The sequence below is a fragment of the Benincasa hispida genome, chromosome 3 (assembly GCF_027475165.1).
Source record: "Benincasa hispida cultivar pf3 chromosome 3, pf3_genome.v1.1, whole genome shotgun sequence".
NCBI classification, from domain to species: Eukaryota; Viridiplantae; Streptophyta; class Magnoliopsida; order Cucurbitales; family Cucurbitaceae; genus Benincasa; species Benincasa hispida.
Genome location: NC_143480.1, coordinates 952,237 through 969,817, shown reverse-complemented (window position 1 = coordinate 969,817; position 17,581 = coordinate 952,237). Strand labels below are relative to the sequence as shown.

The following is a 17,581-nucleotide window of genomic DNA, read 5'->3' as shown; positions in this document are numbered from 1 at the left end:
GAATTGTAATAAATTTGAATCGCAAGCACAATTGAATTATTTTTTATTGTGTTTATCTAGAATTATGGATCTATCCCATTTTATAGTTATCGTTACTGTTTCATCCTTATAGTAACACTAATAGTAACTATAAAGATAACAATAGACATGGCAAATTCATAATTTTCATACTAGTAACAATATTTATAACGGAAGGTAACGATAAAGGTAGTGGACCTATGTAATTTTCAAAGACACTTTTTATTCCTCAATCAGATTACATAATTTAGTTACAAATTTCAAGGTGGGTTTTACATCTCATTACGATCATGGAAAGCAGGTAAATTTTTATATTATCATAATGAATTTTTATATTATCATAATGAATTATTTTTCAACCGGTATAATTGTGGCCTGGTACAAAATTAATTTCTGAACTATAACAGGTTTGAAAGAATTAAACCCACCTTACTCATAGCTGGAGTTTTACCATCTTAAAGGTATAGTTAAATTTTGGACATCTGGTTTCAAAAAATTATTTTATATTATTTTCTTTCGTATGTTTTTATTAATTACCTACATTTTGTATAGGAACCATTTGAAAAAAATGGACAATTTGCAAGTGAGCAAAGTTCCATACCCCCTCTTATACATACAAATTGACATGTGCTAAATTTTGATTGGTTACAACAAGGGTTGTACCATAGATAGGTGCAATCAAGTATTTTTCTAACCAAATACATAGATATAGCATAGGTTGTTACCTAAGTTCCGTACTCCCCTTTTTATACATACACAAATATATATATATATATATATATATATATATATATTGAAATTTTTTTTGACATGTGTCAAATTTTAATTGGGTATAACAAGAGCGGCAATAGACAGTTGTCATGGGTGTACCCAAGTATTTTTTTCAAACGAGTAATACCTAGGGCTATACCTAAGTTCCATATTCCCCCTTTCTATACATACACAAAAAAAATTATTTTTAATAATTCTTTTTAAATTGACATGTGTCAATTTTTAATTGAGTGCAACAAGAGCTGCACCATAGATAGGTGCAATCCATGGTGTACACAAGTATTTTTACAAGCGAGCAATACTTAGCTGTAACCTACACCTATGTTCCATATTCCCCTCTATACGCACAAAAAAATATTTTTAATATTTTTTCTTTTGAAACGTGTCAAATTTTATTGGGTGCAACAATGTCCAAGATACACTCAAGTATTTTCCAAGCGAGCAATACTTCTACACCTAAGTTCCAAACTTTCCCTTTCTATACATACAAAAAATATATATATATACACATATATATTTGTTAATCCTTTTAAAAATTTGACATGCGTAAAATTTTAATTGAGTGCATATGGTTGTTAAAAAAAAGTACTTTAAAGGATACAAACCGTTTTTTGTTAAATATTTTTAGTATTTTCCTTTGGGGAGAAAAAAAACTCAAAATTGGTTGGAGGTTGAAAAAGACATTTCCGCCTTCAAATGACACAAACCGATTTTTGTTTAGACAATTAGAAAGCGGCTCGTGCTCATTCCCCGCCACCGCCATCACCACCGCTTGCCGGATAGAGCGCCACCTATTCTATTATTTCCGCCGGCCAATGACAATGAGATGATGTACGCCACTCTCAATCACTCACACTTTTGCCGTCTTGCTTCATTCTTGTTTTCTTTCCCTCTCTTATGAACACGGCTCCACCTCATGAACATCTAACTACCAAGAAGGAGGCTGGATTCTTATACTCACACTCACTGTTTCACTTTGACATCCACCCTCTTCTTTTCTTTTTTGTGTTTGATTGAAAAAAAATACTTGCTGCAAAATTCTTCCATTGTTGCTGATCTCTTCGACAATGACGGAGATTTTCTGCGGAAGTTCTGGGGTGTGCTTTCAAACTGTTCGATGAAATTCCCCTTTCAGTGCTGCATTGGTTCTGCGTATAAACATAGATTCAGATAGGCCCATTTTACGAATTACCCCTAGTCAAGAAAAATAACCCTTTTTTATCTTTTTCTTTTTCCCGCCTCCTCCTTGGCTTTGAACTTTGAAGTGAAAGATCGGGTGAGATATGCATATTCATCTCAAATATGCGGTCTTTTTACATATTAATCCGTGTCCAAGTGAATGTGCTGGATACATTACCTTTGTTGTCTCATTAATTATTCAATGGATTTTGTCCAGAAATTAATTGCAGTAGTATGGTGAGTTATAGGAGTTTATTGTGAGTTTCCGAAGTAAAATTTGACTTCTATGCTTAAGATGTTTCGGCCATATTTGTCTTATATCTCTCTCAATTACTATCCTTGCTTGTGTCATGACCTTGTTTACAAACATGTATAGGCGGAAGACGGTAACATCATGAAGAATAAAGAAAATACCGAGCTTATAGATTTTCTCAAAGAACTTCCTCCAGTAGAGTTCTGCTGCATATATGGTTCGACTCTGCATCCAAACAATCATGATAAGGTTTTATTTGGGTTTCCCCTTCCTTTTCTCTACACGTATACTATTCCATACTTGTAACTGCAATTTTTTTTACTTGGTTCAAAACTTTGGATCGGCAGTCAAAAATGGTTGACCTTATCCTTGGCGTATCTGATCCCCAAAAATGGCACGAAAAGGTAAAATCTTAAAATGTTCGTTACCATTTTAGTGTGCATTATAACATGATTTGGTACTGCCTTATGTTTACTAACTTATTTTATTCATCCTGGAACCTAGAATATTCAACTAAACAAATATCACTATGCCTCATGGATGGTGTACCTTGGAGGGGGGAAACTGGTAATGCCTTCTCCTCTCTCTTTTTTCTGAATTTCTTTTTTCTATTTCTGCCCCTGGTGGCTACTTCTCTAATTGATTTGATTAGGTTACTGAAGTTGCTGATGAAATTGGTGTTGGAGTACATTTTAATCCTTATGTTACGTGGAAGGAGAAGGTATTTGAATAGAGTAAAATTGTAATTTGATTTCCAACCTCAAAAAGCTTTTGGTTTTCTGTACGTACCAAGCCTCATTGCATGAACATTTGTACAGATGCTCAAGTATGGGGTTGTACGGATGCATGATTTGATACAGGACATACGATATTGGAAGACATTCTACCTTAGTGGCCGTTTGCAAAAGCCGGTTTGTGTATCCTAGGAACTTGCATTTTGAAAAAATAACTATTTTCTGTTCTTATATTTTCAGGGAATAATTTGTTTGTCAGATACTCAGAAAAGATATTCTCCTCCTTAGACATCTAGCCCTCTGGTTTAAATTTGTGAAATGGAAAAACAAATATTTAGTAGGGATTTTTCATGAATAGGCAGCGCACAGGTACCAAAGATAGTGAGAATTAAAACACCAAGTGATTTGTTCTGGCTTCTTAGAAGGATCATCACATGTTCATAAGCGCTCTATAGAGATAATTTATCCCATTTTCTATTTTTTCACTACTTCCAATCATGTAAATTAGGAAGTGTTAATTTACTAATGGGAGATGTATTTCATTGGTGCTTTTACATTCTTACCTGTTGCCGGTGGTTTATCGTGTTTGATGTTGGGAATCATGATTTTCTGTCTAAATTGAATTGTATAGATATAAAGAGATGCTCTCTCGCTCTATCTCTATATAGCCCAAATTTGAGCAGCAAAAATTAATGGTCCAGCTGGGTTTTTTGCCCTAATCTCTAAGGAATTTAAATTTTTCTGTTCAGGTTAATATACTAGTGGATTCCCTGGATGTTCAACAGCTTAACTATGTTAATCTGAGGTCTGCTGTATCTGCAGCTCTCCTTCTTCTGCCACCTGAGTTTACTGAGGTTGTCTTCCATTTTTATACTGCATCTCTGTAATTTCTGAACTTACAGTTACGTTTAATTTGTGCAGGTTGACTTGTATGCTAAAATATGTAGCCTTTCATATATGGGTGATTTGCGCATGCTTTTTGCAGAGGACAGGGATAAGGTACATAACTCTAAGTTAACTTGCATAGGATGTAGCAAAATAACCTGTAAAGTGTACTTTTTAATAGCGTAGGCTTGCTTTTTGCTTGCCTTATAATTATTATGTTGTAAATGTGCTGAAATATCATGTTTGCTTTACAGATAACGCTAAAAATATTCTATAAATTTGTGTACCTAATTTCATTCTGTTGCAAGCAGAGATTTTTGCCATTTCACTATTTGTTACCACTAGTTGACTTATGCTACAATGGGATGTTTCACCTTCCTTAGGTTAACAAAATAGTTCGAGGGCAGTTCCAGTTATTTCAGTCAATGTACCAACCTTGTCTTGAACAGTACAAAACAAAAGAGTTGTTGCAATTCTCGCCATGTGGAGGTCATCAAGCAAATATTTCCCAGGTTTGTTGAAATTTAGTAGTTGTGTTAGTCCAACAAGATTGGTATTTCGCTATGGTTGTAAAAACAGAGGCAAACAGTAAAAATGTTATATACATTCAGATGGTTTATGTTCACTAAACAGACCTTGTAAAACAGGATTGTGGGTTATCAGCAACTGAGTATTTAGTTTCATTATTACCAACGACGGTCCGAAACACAATGGCGATAAGGCTTGGGGAGATGAGAAGTCTGAGTGGATCCGGTACAATTTCATTTGATCGTTTTGTACTGTTACTGTGAACTTGACGTCACATGATCCTAAAACATTGTGTCTGTCATGAAAAAGGTGGAGTCACAAGCAGAAACCAAGTGTTGATACGGTCGAGAAAAGAGGCAGCAGATTGCATGCAGGGGGTTCTGAGGCAAAAGGTGATGGTTTCAAGTGCAAGACAGGCGGTGTCTGGTGTATTGGCTGTAGGCGGTGTTAAGGCTGCCAAGTATCTTGCAAGTAAAATGTGCAAGGCCTGGAGATCCTGGAGATGAAACTGAACAACTTCTCGTAACATGGGAAGGGACCATTTTGGTATAATTTTTGTTTCTTGTTTCGGGTTTCTTTTTTATTTTCAGTTTTCAGTTTTTCCTGCTTTAAGAATGATGAATAAGAATGGGTTCCTTAATTGTTTAGTTATTAATATTATTGCTATTATCATCTAAAAAAATGTATTGATGACCTTTTTTCGTTTCATGTTATTCTTGTTTATTGTTTTCGAAGAAGAAAAATACAAACTTGCCTGAGAATGATTTCTTTGTTGGTGTCATTACCGTTGTTTTTTCAAATACATTTGACAACCATTTATGCATTCTTTGTTATCTCCAGTTTTAAATAAAAGTCAATGTTGTTTTCGAAATCAGATATTTTTTAAAATAATACAATATTAATATCTATTCTATTATATATACTTTTTAATATAATTTAATAAAATGATGCATTTATTTATGATTTGAAAACTGAACATGAGACAAGGAACTAGATTTTTGTTTTTTGTAGAGTACAATATTCGGGAAAAAAAATAAAATGAGAACAAAAAATAAAACGGACCATGGTGAACAAACATCGCTGCCATGTGGTTGGACCAAAATAATCCGAAACTCTATTATGAGCGACGATTTAAACGAATGAACCAAAATGTCAAATGACAAGGAAAAAATATCAAATAACTCTTTTCTCACGTCAAGTTTGAGTGAAATTAACAAAATAAATTTGCACACGTGAAAAAGTTCATCTCACTCTCGCTAATGATTCATTTGCGAACATCTATGAAATAATGAATCGTCTTCTTTCCCACTCGCCTGTCACACCCCGCCCCAGACCACCCTCCGCACCTGGGAAAGGGCGTGACTGACAGCAGTTATCAACCCTTTGGTTGACACTTACTGCCTAATAACTCTTGCGGAAATAACTCTGGTACCAATGAATAAATTCAACCACCAACTGATTAAGTAGGCTCATCTTATATTACAACAATGTAACGTTTATACAACTCAAAGACTTAACAACAAAATTTACAACAACTGTAAAACCCTCCGGAAGTGTAATTGTGGCACGTGGCAGACCTTGACCTTAGCAGCACCCTAGAACTCCTCACCTTTCGCTACCTGGGAAAAGGAAAAACATTTGGAAAGCATGAGCTATAAAGCCCAGTAAGTGACCAGAAAACTAATTTTTATCAGAAGAACTACTCCACACTTGGGTACTTTTGCTCAGATACCTTCTCAACTGTGTCCTTCAGTATCGAGCTACTCGGATACCTTCTCAAATGTCCTTCGGTATCGAGTTTTAAGTAAAACTAGTCATAAAATAACTTTCTTTAATAAAACTTGGAAAACATGTCTTTATCTTAAAGATCTTTCTTTAGCACATGGTTTCTTAAAACATTGAAAACATTTTAGTCACTCACCTTGATTGTTCAGGAACCTTCCTCTCTAGAAGTTCCTTTGTCACCTCAGGCTCCCTTTTGAACCCTAAAATCCAGATTCAACTTAAAGCTCAGATTACTCATAGTAATTGGTTTTATCTAGTGATACTTCCTTCTACAAATATGCTCTAAAATGTCTCAAGAATCTTACCCTAAAATCTTAGCTCATAACTCCTCGTGGTTTGGCCGGAATCATCAAAACATCAAGACTGGCCCAGCTTACTCGACAACTCAACCCTTCTGTCTTTTCCTCATTCTCCAGCCCAATTCCTTGGAGCTTCTTCTCCGGCAGCCCCACCATGAAAACTAGACTCTTTTAGCTTTCAAATGGCTTTGGAATCACATCAACCGCACGAGTATTCTGGGAGAACTCCTCGTTCCAAGTTGATGCTACTTTCCAGACTTCACTGTCCAATGCGTCCTCTTTGAACTTCTATGTCCAATGCATGGATTTTGCTTTAACGCAAGGTTTCCTCAACTTTCCCACTCTTCTTAAATGTATTTTGAGTTGTGATCTGAAGAATGAAGTCTTTAGTTCTATTTATAGGCATCCAAGATTGCTCCATGGCCGACACCTCCTACTTGGCCGCATGACCAAGTGTCTCTTCCTTACACCATCAATGCAATCTTGCATTAGCACAACCCAATGTGTCTTCTTCTCCTTTCACCAACACATGGCCCTTAACTTTATATGTCTTCTTATGATGCCACCTTTTTTACTTAAGGCTTAAGAATTCTTCCTAACAAGCCACATGTCCAGATGACATCCTCCATGAGTTCATCCTTCATATGCGTCCACAAACTCTAGGATGTTCAACGCATCACTTCCATTTTCCTTCCTTCAGCAGCATGCCATCACCAACAACCCTTCCAACGCATCAACACAACTTCTTCCAACGCATCAACACAACTTTCTATACTTGGCCAAATTTTCAAATTTTCCCTCCACGCATCCCACACAATATTCTATACTTAGCCAAATTTCCAAATTTCCCCTTTGCCCAAGTACTCTTTCCAAGATCTTGTGGCCAATACATAACAATGTCTAGTCCAACACTTAGTCAATTTTCAGGGATTTAAGCTTAACTCAAAGCTACTCAAAGAAAATTTATTCAACACTTAGAAATTTCTTTCACTTTAACATAGGATTTAACTTTCACTTAGTTAATTTCCTTAATCACCTGCTTAAGTAGGAAAAATGAAAATCCGGGTTTCACACACCTGTCTCGCTCTAACTCTAGTCACACAGTGTTGGTCGAAGCTGCAGAGTCTTAGAGAAGTTCTCACTCTCTTTTGTTATCTTGCACATCGTTGGTCAGAGCTGGTTATGCATTGCTCATCAGACATGCAAGACAGAGCATCATTAGTCTGAAGCTGCATGGTCGCAGAGAAAAAGAAATTTTGCCGGAGTTTTTCCAAAAGCTAGATCTGTGAAGGAAGAAGGAAATTGTGTGCTAGGATGGAGGAAAAAAGAAAAGGTAAATGTGTAGCTTCAAATATCTCTGACATCAGCAAAAAGTCATTTAGTAATTTTTTAAGAAAACAGGATCATTTGCCATTGAACTTTCAAAATCGGTTTTTTTTACAATTTTCCCTTGCTATTTGGAAGGTGATATCAGACAGATTGACATTTTGTTTCCTTTTCAGTATCCTGAATGTTTTTAAGCTATCCCTTTCTTTTGAAGCGCTTAATTCTGTGATTAGGTACTTTGTCTTTTTATCGTACGTTTGTTAATTAAGCATGAGGAGTTTAGATTGGTGTATACGTTGCTTGATTCAACTACTATATGATAGTGAACTTGGAGGGCAAACAGTTAGCTAAGAAAGAGGTCTTTCTTCGATCCATCCTTTTGAGGTGGACGTCAATACAAGGCTCGTTTTTCGACCCCAAGACCATATCCTCGATCTTTGTACATCAATAATAGCTCATAGTATTAGCTAAAAAGGGAACCAAGTTGGGCTTTGAAAGAGTCTGTAACAGAAAATAGGTGTGAATGGAAATTTTCACGTTGCACCAGAAAAACCAACTGCATATACTTGGAAGTTGGGTTTTGAAAGAGTCTGTAGATGGAGCAAAAACGCCTAACCTGCATCAGAAAAATAATATAAATGATCAGAGAAGGCAATTGACCAAGAAACAATCAATGGTGCGGTTGTAGAGGTCCAAACCAAGTTGGGGAGAATGAGCATGCATGCTAGATGCTGATCCTTCGCCATCATCATCATTATGTTACTTCACACAGGACAATATACGTGGATAGAAGCTGGTTGCCTGTCGCTCTCCTACATCTTGGCCAACTCATTCTTGCCGTTTCTATACTCTTTACAAATCAACATCCTACAGAAAGCAAATTAGGCCTCTATAGGAGGAAACCATACTCCTATCAAACCTAATATACATAATACATTTATGGATTTAGAAGCACATAGTCCCTTGATATGATGATAATTTAGAAGACCAAGAATGGGAGGTCAGGTTCTTGAAGCGTTAAAGACATGAGAGAAAAAATGACAGCATCTAGTCAGGCCAAGCAGAAACCCGTACCCTAAAACTATCCACTTAGAAGAGAATTAGCCAATTGGTTATGCAATCAAACTGTACATAAATCATACTACAGATATATCCCTGTGCAGATATCCCCGATGATTTATAAAGTTGTAATGTGCACTTTATTCCTTTTCTATTGCGATAGGAAATGGAAATATTATTATTATTTAAGCAACCAAGCTTTCATTGCTCGATAGGAAACGGAAATATTATATTACTGACAGTACTAAAATGCAAACGAATGGGAAGTTCACAACCAAGGTAAAGAAGAGATTATAAAATGGCAGTCCAAGTAACTTTAATATTTTCGAAGAATATGGGGTGGTGCTTTAACCTCCAACCTATTGGGCAGAGTATATGCCTGGATCAATCGCTCATATTTTTTCTTCACAATCATTTTTCTTAAGTGCCCAACTAAAAGCTATGTAAATAACCATTTTTAGGAAAGTGATGTTTATTAACTAATAATAATATCTTCAAGTAATAGCTCCCAAGTCTGATTAGCCTAGCGACACCCTAGTATGCATTAAACTAAACTAAGAAAGATACCTCCGCGGAGCTTGGGAAATTGGGCATTGAACAAATAGGAAATTCGACTATTCATCTCTCTTTTTCACGTGACTTCGGGAGATTTAAGTGAGAATCCCTCCATTCACTGAATGTTGTGAAAAGGCTAGCCAGAGGCCCAGGAGATAATCTGGTCGTCACCATTAATATTCTCATAAGAAGACTTGTAGGAAAACTGCAGTCGAAGTTCAGTTCCACCCCACCTAGTTATTCCTATGGTTCAGCCTGATATCTTCATAATTTCATGTATAGCCCACCTATCTGTTTCTGTATTAAGAAACGACCTCCTCACATGAAAGTTCCCCTCTTGAAACACCTCCTCTAGCAATCTTGACAAGGATATTCTTTAGTTAGCTCAAAAACATAGGTGAGGAGACCTTTGGTTAAGGTTGGTACGGTTGCCAGCTATCATCGTCATAGAAGAATGCAAAGTATTGCCAAGGCATCAATTATACTTCTGCACTTGGCTCTATGAAACCAACGTATCTACCATTACCTTGCTGCAGGCTACTAACAAGAGAACTACCAACGGTTGCCATTGCCATAATCTTAAAGAAACTGTGACAATGAGGCTTGATGAGGATAACTTCAGCAAGAGATCTTTGTTCTGAAATAAATTCCCAAATTATCAGGCTCGAGGAAGGAATGCCGCTTCCAGTTCCCACCAAACCACCTAACTAGTAAATTGCCTTTCTCCAATCCAAAGGTTCTGCATAAGACATCTCTAATATATTGTCCAAATCTGAAGCAATCTCGGTTCAAGAACCTGACCGATAGTAAGTAGGAACAAGAAAGACTAAATAAAACCATAGGAACTAGCATGAGCCAACCACCTATAGAAATCCCTGCCTTTTTGCACTTAACTTTCTGCGTTGTCTCAGCATAGGGGAGCCAAATATGTGCTGAATTTGAGTTGCCTCCAAGCGGAGCCCCAGATACTTAGAACCATGAACCTGTCGTACAATTCATTAACGAAGCAAGTTGTTCAATTTCAGATTGCTGACCATTTAATACCAAAGAAAGTTTTGTTCATGTTGAGCTAGAACATAAAAGAGATCTCAGAGAATTCATCAGAATTTTAAAGAGATTGGCCACCTTTTCCTCACATGCAGGTCGGAGAACCAAGTCCTGCCTTATCACAAGGAACATTGAAAAAATAATAATAACAAACTGGGGAGATTCTTATTTTTACCTTTTAAGGAGGACCTTTAAAATCTTTGAAGCACATTTTCAGGTTGTTCATAATAAAGTTGGGAGTGTTAAATCTGTATATTATTGAATAAATTAGGATAATTCAGAATACATAATGAACTTTCTACTAGGGGAATAAATAGACCTCAAAAGAAAAATATATAAATGGGAAATACCAAAAAGGAAAATAATAATTAGCCATAATCCCTAATTTTCCTTTAAAACCCTCCCTCAAACTCATGGTGGTAGATTGGCGAACAGCTTGAGTTTGCAAAGATAACTTTCAAAACAAATCAATGCTAGGATGGAAACAGAAATCCACGAAGAATGTAAAGAACTTCTAGGCAAAACAGAAACCTACGAAGAGCAAAACCATGAACCTTTTGGGATAGAAACATAGATCCTCATATAGAGATCTATAACAAAACCTACAAAGAACGAAACAAGAACTTCTGGGTTGGAACAAAGATCCTCACTGATAAATCTAAAACCCTCACTGATAAATCTAAAACAAAACCCACGAAGGGCCAGTTTGAAAATGGAACAAAACGCCACAAATGTAGATCTGAAAACAAATGAACCAAAGCAATCAAATAAACCAAAACAAATCTGACCAACTAACTAAACTAAATTGAACCAAATTGAAATTGAAACCAAACCGATTTGATTGAACCAAACGAGCATTGAATCGAACCAAGTGGCCTTAACTGAAACGAACCAAATGGAACAAATTTAACCAAAAATTCAATCCAAAACAGATTTGAAATTTCAAGATTTTTACGATAAAAAACTCCACGAATGGACGAACGATATCATGTTTGCTGGGCGCGAATGGAATGACGACGACGCAAAAGCAACGGAGCAGCGCTAACAAATCGAATTAGGGCGGCGCAGATCTGGGAGGTACAGGACAGAGCGATGCGAAACTGAGCACAAAGCTGAAGGATTCTGAAGATCGGATGAAACCCACAGCGAGCGGTGCGAAACTTGCGACGAAGATGAACAACAAAATCTGGATCTGGGAGGGAGGATTCGTTGGCACTATGCACAATAGTTTTGTGGACGAATAGGCTGAAGGCCAGTTGGATCGGAGATGGATCTGGGGCAGCGGAATGATTCTTAGCAAGGGAGGTTCAAATCAAAAGAGAGAGATGGATCAACACGTGGGTCTGCCTCCGTCGATGGCTAGTCGAATCGACGGAGACAAAGATTAGAGCGACAGCGACTAGAGTTCAATGATACAAAACCCTAGAGCTCTAATACCATGTTAAATTTGTATTTTATTGAATAAATCAGGATAATTCAGAATACATAATAAACCTTCTACAACAAGAGTAAATAGACCTCAAAGGAAAAATACATAAATGGGCAATACCAAAAAGGAAAATAATAATTAGTCATAATCCCTAATTTTCCTTTAACAGGGGGTACTTTGGCTCAATTTGAGTTCAAGAGGATGCTTATTGGGATATATGTGAGAAATATTTGTTTCCTACTTGGCCTTGTTATATATGAGAATCGTTTTTCCAGATGATTTTTTGGAGTAGTACTTTCTCCACATGTATTTTTAGGAGTTAGTAATTGAGTGGGTTCTCCAATAGCACCTTTTTAAAGGCTTTAGAATTTTTTTGAAAAGGAAACAAGTCCCTTCATTAAAGTAATGAAAGGAGACTAAAAATGGCAGTTCTATCAAATGTACAGTTCTCTCAAATGGCAGTAAAGGTGACTTATCTTACTATTGAGCTTACGGGCTAAATTCAAATGGTCAGCCTCAAATCAAAGGAAATTAAAGCATACGAGCAACAAGGCACTAAATATTAATTATGAGGACAACTGGAATTCTACAAACCTTGCTTCACATTGTTGAGGATAAAGTTAGGGGTGTTTAAATGTCCCGACAATCCGGACTACCCAACTCAATGGTTAGTTTTCTTTTTGGGTTGGGTTGGGTTAAACTTTTTTAATTTTTGTTGGGTTGGGTCGGGTTGGGTTGTGGGTTGGCTAAAAAATGGGTTGCCACAACCCAACCCGAATGTGTGTGTGTATATTTATATTTCTTTTAAATTTTTTATGATATTTGTCTTTGTTTAAAGTTTGTAATAAATATCATAGATATTTGATATTTAACATTTAAATTTTATGAGATTTTAGTTACTAAACATATGTTGTAGATAAATTTAAAGGAAAAAAAAAAAAGTTAAAACCCGGCAACCCAACCCAACCAAACCCGAATTTTACGAATTAAGTCGGGTTGGGTTGGAGACTTTATTTGGGTCATTTAGTTTGTCAACCCAACAACTCGAATTATTGGGTTGGTCCAAAAACACCCTCAACCCAACTCATCCTATATACACCCCTAGACAAAGTAATACTTAAATTTCAACGCAAAGGAATCCATACCATTTTGTACCCTTCATCTACTTTTGGACATGTAACTCTTGATTTTCAACATGGTGTACTGCTAGACGTATATTTACCAATAATTCTCCACCAACCAAGCTAAAAATTTTGTTTCCTGCAAAAAAGAAGAAGCACTACATAAAATTAGAAAAGTTTAAACGACATCCACAAAGAAAACTGAAAAACGTAAGAGAGGGCCGACATATATAATATGTTCATAATTGAGTCACAATCGAAATGCAAAACAAAGTACCTTCAAGTTGAAGGAATTTATCTTTGGCTCTAAGTCTTTTAGCATACAACTCTTGCACAATTGAAACATACCACATTAGTTTCTTCTTTCAGTGCTTACTGAGCAAAGAAATAAATCCGCACGGAAGTGACTGAAAGATCCAAACTCTTACGTCATTTGATGTTAAAAAGGCACCTGGATTCAACACTATAATTAATGGAATATTCAAGATGAAAGAAATCAAACTCGCTAGTCAAGAAAATTGATGTGGCAACAAGATCATAGTAGAAATGCTGTGGACTTGCGTACTAAGGTGAAGAAAAATTAAGAAATACGGAAATTTTGCTTGTGCAAGAAAGTCCAATCTTCCAGCTACAAATCATTCTCAAACTCAAGCTCCATCAAGGTAGAGCTGAGTGTGAAAGAGAAACTAAACAAAACAAAGCCACTGCTACTTATAATCGCAGCGGGATACTAAATTTGGTTCATGATTTTAGAAAATTCGCATTAAAGGACGAGTGGTTGCATTACATCCATCTTAAGAAATAACTCAGAGCTTTCAATTTCATCTCAATTAGAATCAAGTGTCAACTGTATAGCAACACATTTGACATATTTCCATAACGCTCAGAACGGAGTGAAGTGTGACCAAAATATCCATTACAAGGTTATATGTGCTCTCTGCAACTAAAATACATTACAAATTGCCATTTTTTTAACAAGATACAAATTGGCAATTATTTACTACGTTAATTGCTTTTTCCCGAATCAGTGAAAATAATACATTTAGAGAACATTCAACCTTTGTCAAATAAAAATATGATTAAGTTCATCGAAAATAGGGTAAATATATAAAACATTTACAGGACCTGCACACCTACCGAAGGTTAAAATGGATGAGACTAAGAGTTTCTCACCTCACCTTGAAACTCGGAGAACTCTTCTTCTGAGACATCATGCTCCATATACTGGACATCTCAAAGGACAGCACAGTCCCTAAACTGGAATAGAATGACTATGATTCTTCAAAATAAAATCACATTTTAAAAGAATAATAAAGTATCTAAGAACTGTGCAAAAAGTTCAATGCAACCAACTTTGGAGTGAAAAAGAATATGCATGCACGTTATGTCCATACATGAAAATAAGGAACAAATATTTATTGTGCATGGATGGAAAAGGAAAAACTCTCATATCTTCAATACAGATGGTAATTCTCTAATTCTATCAACTTGAGAACACCGTCTTCAAATTTGAAAGCATACTTTTCAAGCTAAATATTGCATCTCAGACCTTGTCTTGCATTTGCAGAGAGAACCTCAGTCACATCAGAAAGAGTATCAAGTTTGAGTCGTCTGGAATTTAACTTCACAACAGCTTCAAACCTTCATCATATTATGTTGACCTTCCATAACACCAAAGTTCTAGAAGTTTCTTGAACTTCATACTCACAAAACTTATTGAAACTCGAGTACTCATTTTTGTCACGTACAAAACATTACATGGAAGTGGAACTTTCTTATGATCTCCAATGTATATCAACGAATTATCGCAAAGGCACTTTGTTGTTGGATTTATTCTTTCTCTTTTTTTTTAATTTGAAGGGGGTGAAGAAAAAATATATAACCAAGCGACCAAGTACAAAAAAGAGATAGGAGGAAACAATAAGGAAGTTGTCAGTACGTCCAATAAGTTTTTAGCAAAATTTTCACTTGAGACTTAAAAGAGTGTGTGAGCACATATCTGTAAGAGAGAGAGAGAGAGAGACGTACGTCATTGTCCATACAGGCTTCTGCAACACTCGTCTATGGTTTCTTGAATCCTTTTTGGTTTGCATGTCCTTTGAATGACTCTGGACCAAGTTGATGCCTCTGGTGGTAGACATCTCAGGAGCATTTCGCCTACAATTCTCAAAGCAGATAATTTTCTCTCTCGCTTAAGTAACCTTACCACGAGCTCATCTAAAAACAGTCTTCCATCTTGTGGTGGATTCATCCTCTCCCTCAAAGTTTCCAAAAAGATATTGCATGTAACTGAGTCAGGGTCACAGCCTTTATCGAGCATACTATTTAGAAGATCAATGGCACGGGTGAGATTATCCTCCTTGCAAAGGGCTTTGAAAAGTATATTATAGGTGATCACATCTGGTCGAGATTTAGGCTCCTGACATTGCATCTCATAGAAAAGCTTCAAGCCCTGGTCTACAAAGCCAGCATCACAGAGGCCTTTAATCATTGAACTATAAGCCACAACATCAGGCTTAAGTCCTTCTCTAAACATGTGCTTCCACACTATCAACGCCTCCCTTAGTCTTCCATCCTCACACAGGCCATTAAGTAAGACACTGTAACAAACTTCATTGTGCCTAATATCCTGACCCATCATCTCTTTCCACACAAGAATTGCTTTCTGGCTGTCACCTTTTTTAAAAAACCCCTTCATTAAGGAGCTGTAAGCGAAAGCATTTGGAAAACAACTTTTACTTAACATCTCCTGCAAAATGTCTTCGGCTTCATTTGGCTTTCCATCTCGACATAGACCATCTATAAACGCACCATAAACTACAACATTGGGTTTGCATCCCTTCTCCACCATTTCTTTCCACAGCCTCACAGCATCTTCAGACTTGCCCTCCTTAAACAAGCCACTGATGAGAGACGAGTAAATGTACTCATTTGCTTTATATCCTCTCTGTTCCATAGACACCAAAATGTGAGCTCCATCCTCAGCCCTTCCTTGTTTAACAAGACCATTAATGATTGTTCCATATGTGACTTCGTTAGGAACACATTTACTCGACACCATTTTATCCAAAAGATGAAGAGCTTTATCCAACTTGCCCTTTAAGCACAAACCATGGATGAGGGTATTATAAGTCACTTTGTTTGGAACACAACCTTTGAGAAACATATTATCCACAAGCTTTGCTGCACGACTCAAGTCACCATTCTTGCATAGTGCATCAATCAACACATTAAATGTCACTGGATTTGGAAGGCAGCCTTCTGCTTGCATCTCATCCAGCAAAAACACTGCCTCGTCTATCCTCCTTTCCTTGCATAACCCATTCATTAACGTACTATAAGTGAAGACGTCAGGATTGCAGTTCTTAAGTGGCATTTCTCTAAAAGTCTCGACGGCTCTATCTATCTGTCCTAACTTGCACAGTGCCTTAATAATCAAATTATAAGTGAGTACGTTTGGCTGAAAACTCTTCTTATTGGCACCGAAAACGCGCAAATAAAAATTGAATGCGTATGAAAAATCCCCCTCTTGAATAACTACGTTAAGAACTGAATTAAATGACTTTACAGTCTGCTTACAATGAAACTCGTTCACCATTCTATCATAAAACTTCACAGCTTCCCCAGGTAAATGAGCTTTCCCGCAAGCCTTGAATATTAGGATAAAACTACTTTCCACAAGGACCCGCCCTTCACGTTTCATTCTATCCAAAACTTGCTCTATCAAGCGGAATTCCCCAGAACTTGCATAGTTTTCAATTAAACGATAAAATGTCGCATCCCCCAGCTTATAGGAACCCAATTGGGGGCCGGATTTGAATATTTTACCTGATATTGAGAGCTCACTATCGCCATCTTTCCCGGGTTTGCTTCGGGGAGGTGGGTTGGAAGAAAGAGCGAGAGACGAAAAATATAAAAGAGGCAAAACGGTTGAATAGTAGCGCGAAACTGAATAGAAATGAAGCCCAGGCGGCCTCTGGAGAGAGATTCTCAGGAGGTTTAATTGGTGAAGTGAACATTTTGGCATGGGATCGAAAGGCTTTCTTTACGGCGAGGAATCGGAGTATGTGGAGCTTGAAATAGCGTAGAATGAAGAGTTATAAGTAGAGAGAGAGAGAAACGTTGGTTGTAGTTTGAGATCGGGGGGGTTGCAAGCGCAGTATTGGATGACTGAAACTGAAAGCCATGGAAACGTTGGTTGTAGTTTGAGATCGGGGGGGTTGCAAGCGCAGTATTGGATGACTGAAACTGAAAGCCATGGCCAATGCCCTTCACTCCCTGCAGGCTGCAGACTTGCCCACCTTGTTTCGAATGCCGCCGCTCGTAATTGTTTGTTGAAATTTAGGTTTTAAGAGTAGCATTTGTTCTTCTATTTTAATTGTTAGAAAAATAATAAATAGTTTTCACCCTAAATTTGTTTGATTCGATCAATTTTAATTGATACACTTATTTAAATGGGTGAAATTGAAACTTTTTTCTTTTTCTTTTTCTCTTTTTCTAAAGATTAACTTCATTAATCGAAATGGATAATCCTGTTTTACAAGAGTTCATGTCGGAAACTAAAATACTAGAAAGCCAAGGGTGAATAATTT

General features: G+C 36.8%; 2 protein-coding genes and 1 long non-coding RNA gene across 26 annotated transcripts; 1 reads left to right on the top strand and 2 right to left on the bottom strand.

The window, feature by feature from the left end:
- Positions 1-1,451: 1,451 nt before the first annotated feature.
- On the top strand, positions 1,452-5,149 carry LOC120069945 (translocator assembly/maintenance protein). Of its 3 annotated transcripts, none has more exons than XM_039021787.2 (11): positions 1,452-1,620; positions 2,345-2,470; positions 2,569-2,625; positions 2,726-2,788; positions 2,874-2,942; positions 3,040-3,132; positions 3,705-3,809; positions 3,877-3,954; positions 4,224-4,352; positions 4,488-4,593; positions 4,678-5,149. In XM_039021787.2, exons 2-11 carry the CDS (start codon positions 2,363-2,365, stop codon positions 4,872-4,874), a joined length of 1,005 nt encoding a protein of 334 aa, XP_038877715.1. In that variant the 5' UTR covers positions 1,452-1,620; positions 2,345-2,362; the 3' UTR covers positions 4,875-5,149. The 3 variants fall into 3 exon arrangements, with proteins under 3 accessions (XP_038877715.1, XP_038877716.1, XP_038877714.1); XM_039021788.2 differs by having other exon boundaries at positions 1,531-2,065; XM_039021786.2 differs by lacking the exon at positions 1,452-1,620 and adding an exon at positions 2,006-2,205.
- A 675-nt stretch (positions 5,150-5,824) lies between these two features.
- On the bottom strand, positions 5,825-6,597 carry LOC150036936 (uncharacterized). The gene is made up of 3 exons (XR_016528583.1): positions 6,459-6,597; positions 6,290-6,353; positions 5,825-5,987 (listed from the first exon to the last, which is right to left on the bottom strand). It is a non-coding gene; the product is annotated as an uncharacterized LOC150036936 (long non-coding RNA).
- A 1,524-nt stretch (positions 6,598-8,121) lies between these two features.
- LOC120069972 (uncharacterized) lies at positions 8,122-17,339 on the bottom strand. Of its 22 annotated transcripts, XM_090312211.1 has the most exons (9): positions 15,018-17,328; positions 14,163-14,246; positions 13,418-13,440; positions 13,267-13,317; positions 13,014-13,128; positions 10,615-10,687; positions 9,405-10,375; positions 8,477-8,645; positions 8,122-8,394 (listed from the first exon to the last, which is right to left on the bottom strand). In XM_090312211.1, exon 1 carries the CDS (start codon positions 17,014-17,016, stop codon positions 15,019-15,021), a length of 1,998 nt encoding a protein of 665 aa, XP_090168337.1. In that variant the 5' UTR covers positions 17,017-17,328; the 3' UTR covers positions 8,122-8,394; positions 8,477-8,645; positions 9,405-10,375; positions 10,615-10,687; positions 13,014-13,128; positions 13,267-13,317; positions 13,418-13,440; positions 14,163-14,246; position 15,018. The 22 variants fall into 22 exon arrangements, with proteins under 22 accessions (XP_090168337.1, XP_090168329.1, XP_090168335.1 ...); XM_090312203.1 differs by having other exon boundaries at positions 13,267-13,440; positions 15,018-17,332; XM_090312209.1 differs by lacking the exon at positions 13,267-13,317 and having other exon boundaries at positions 13,338-13,440.
- Positions 17,340-17,581: the final 242 nt, after the last annotated feature.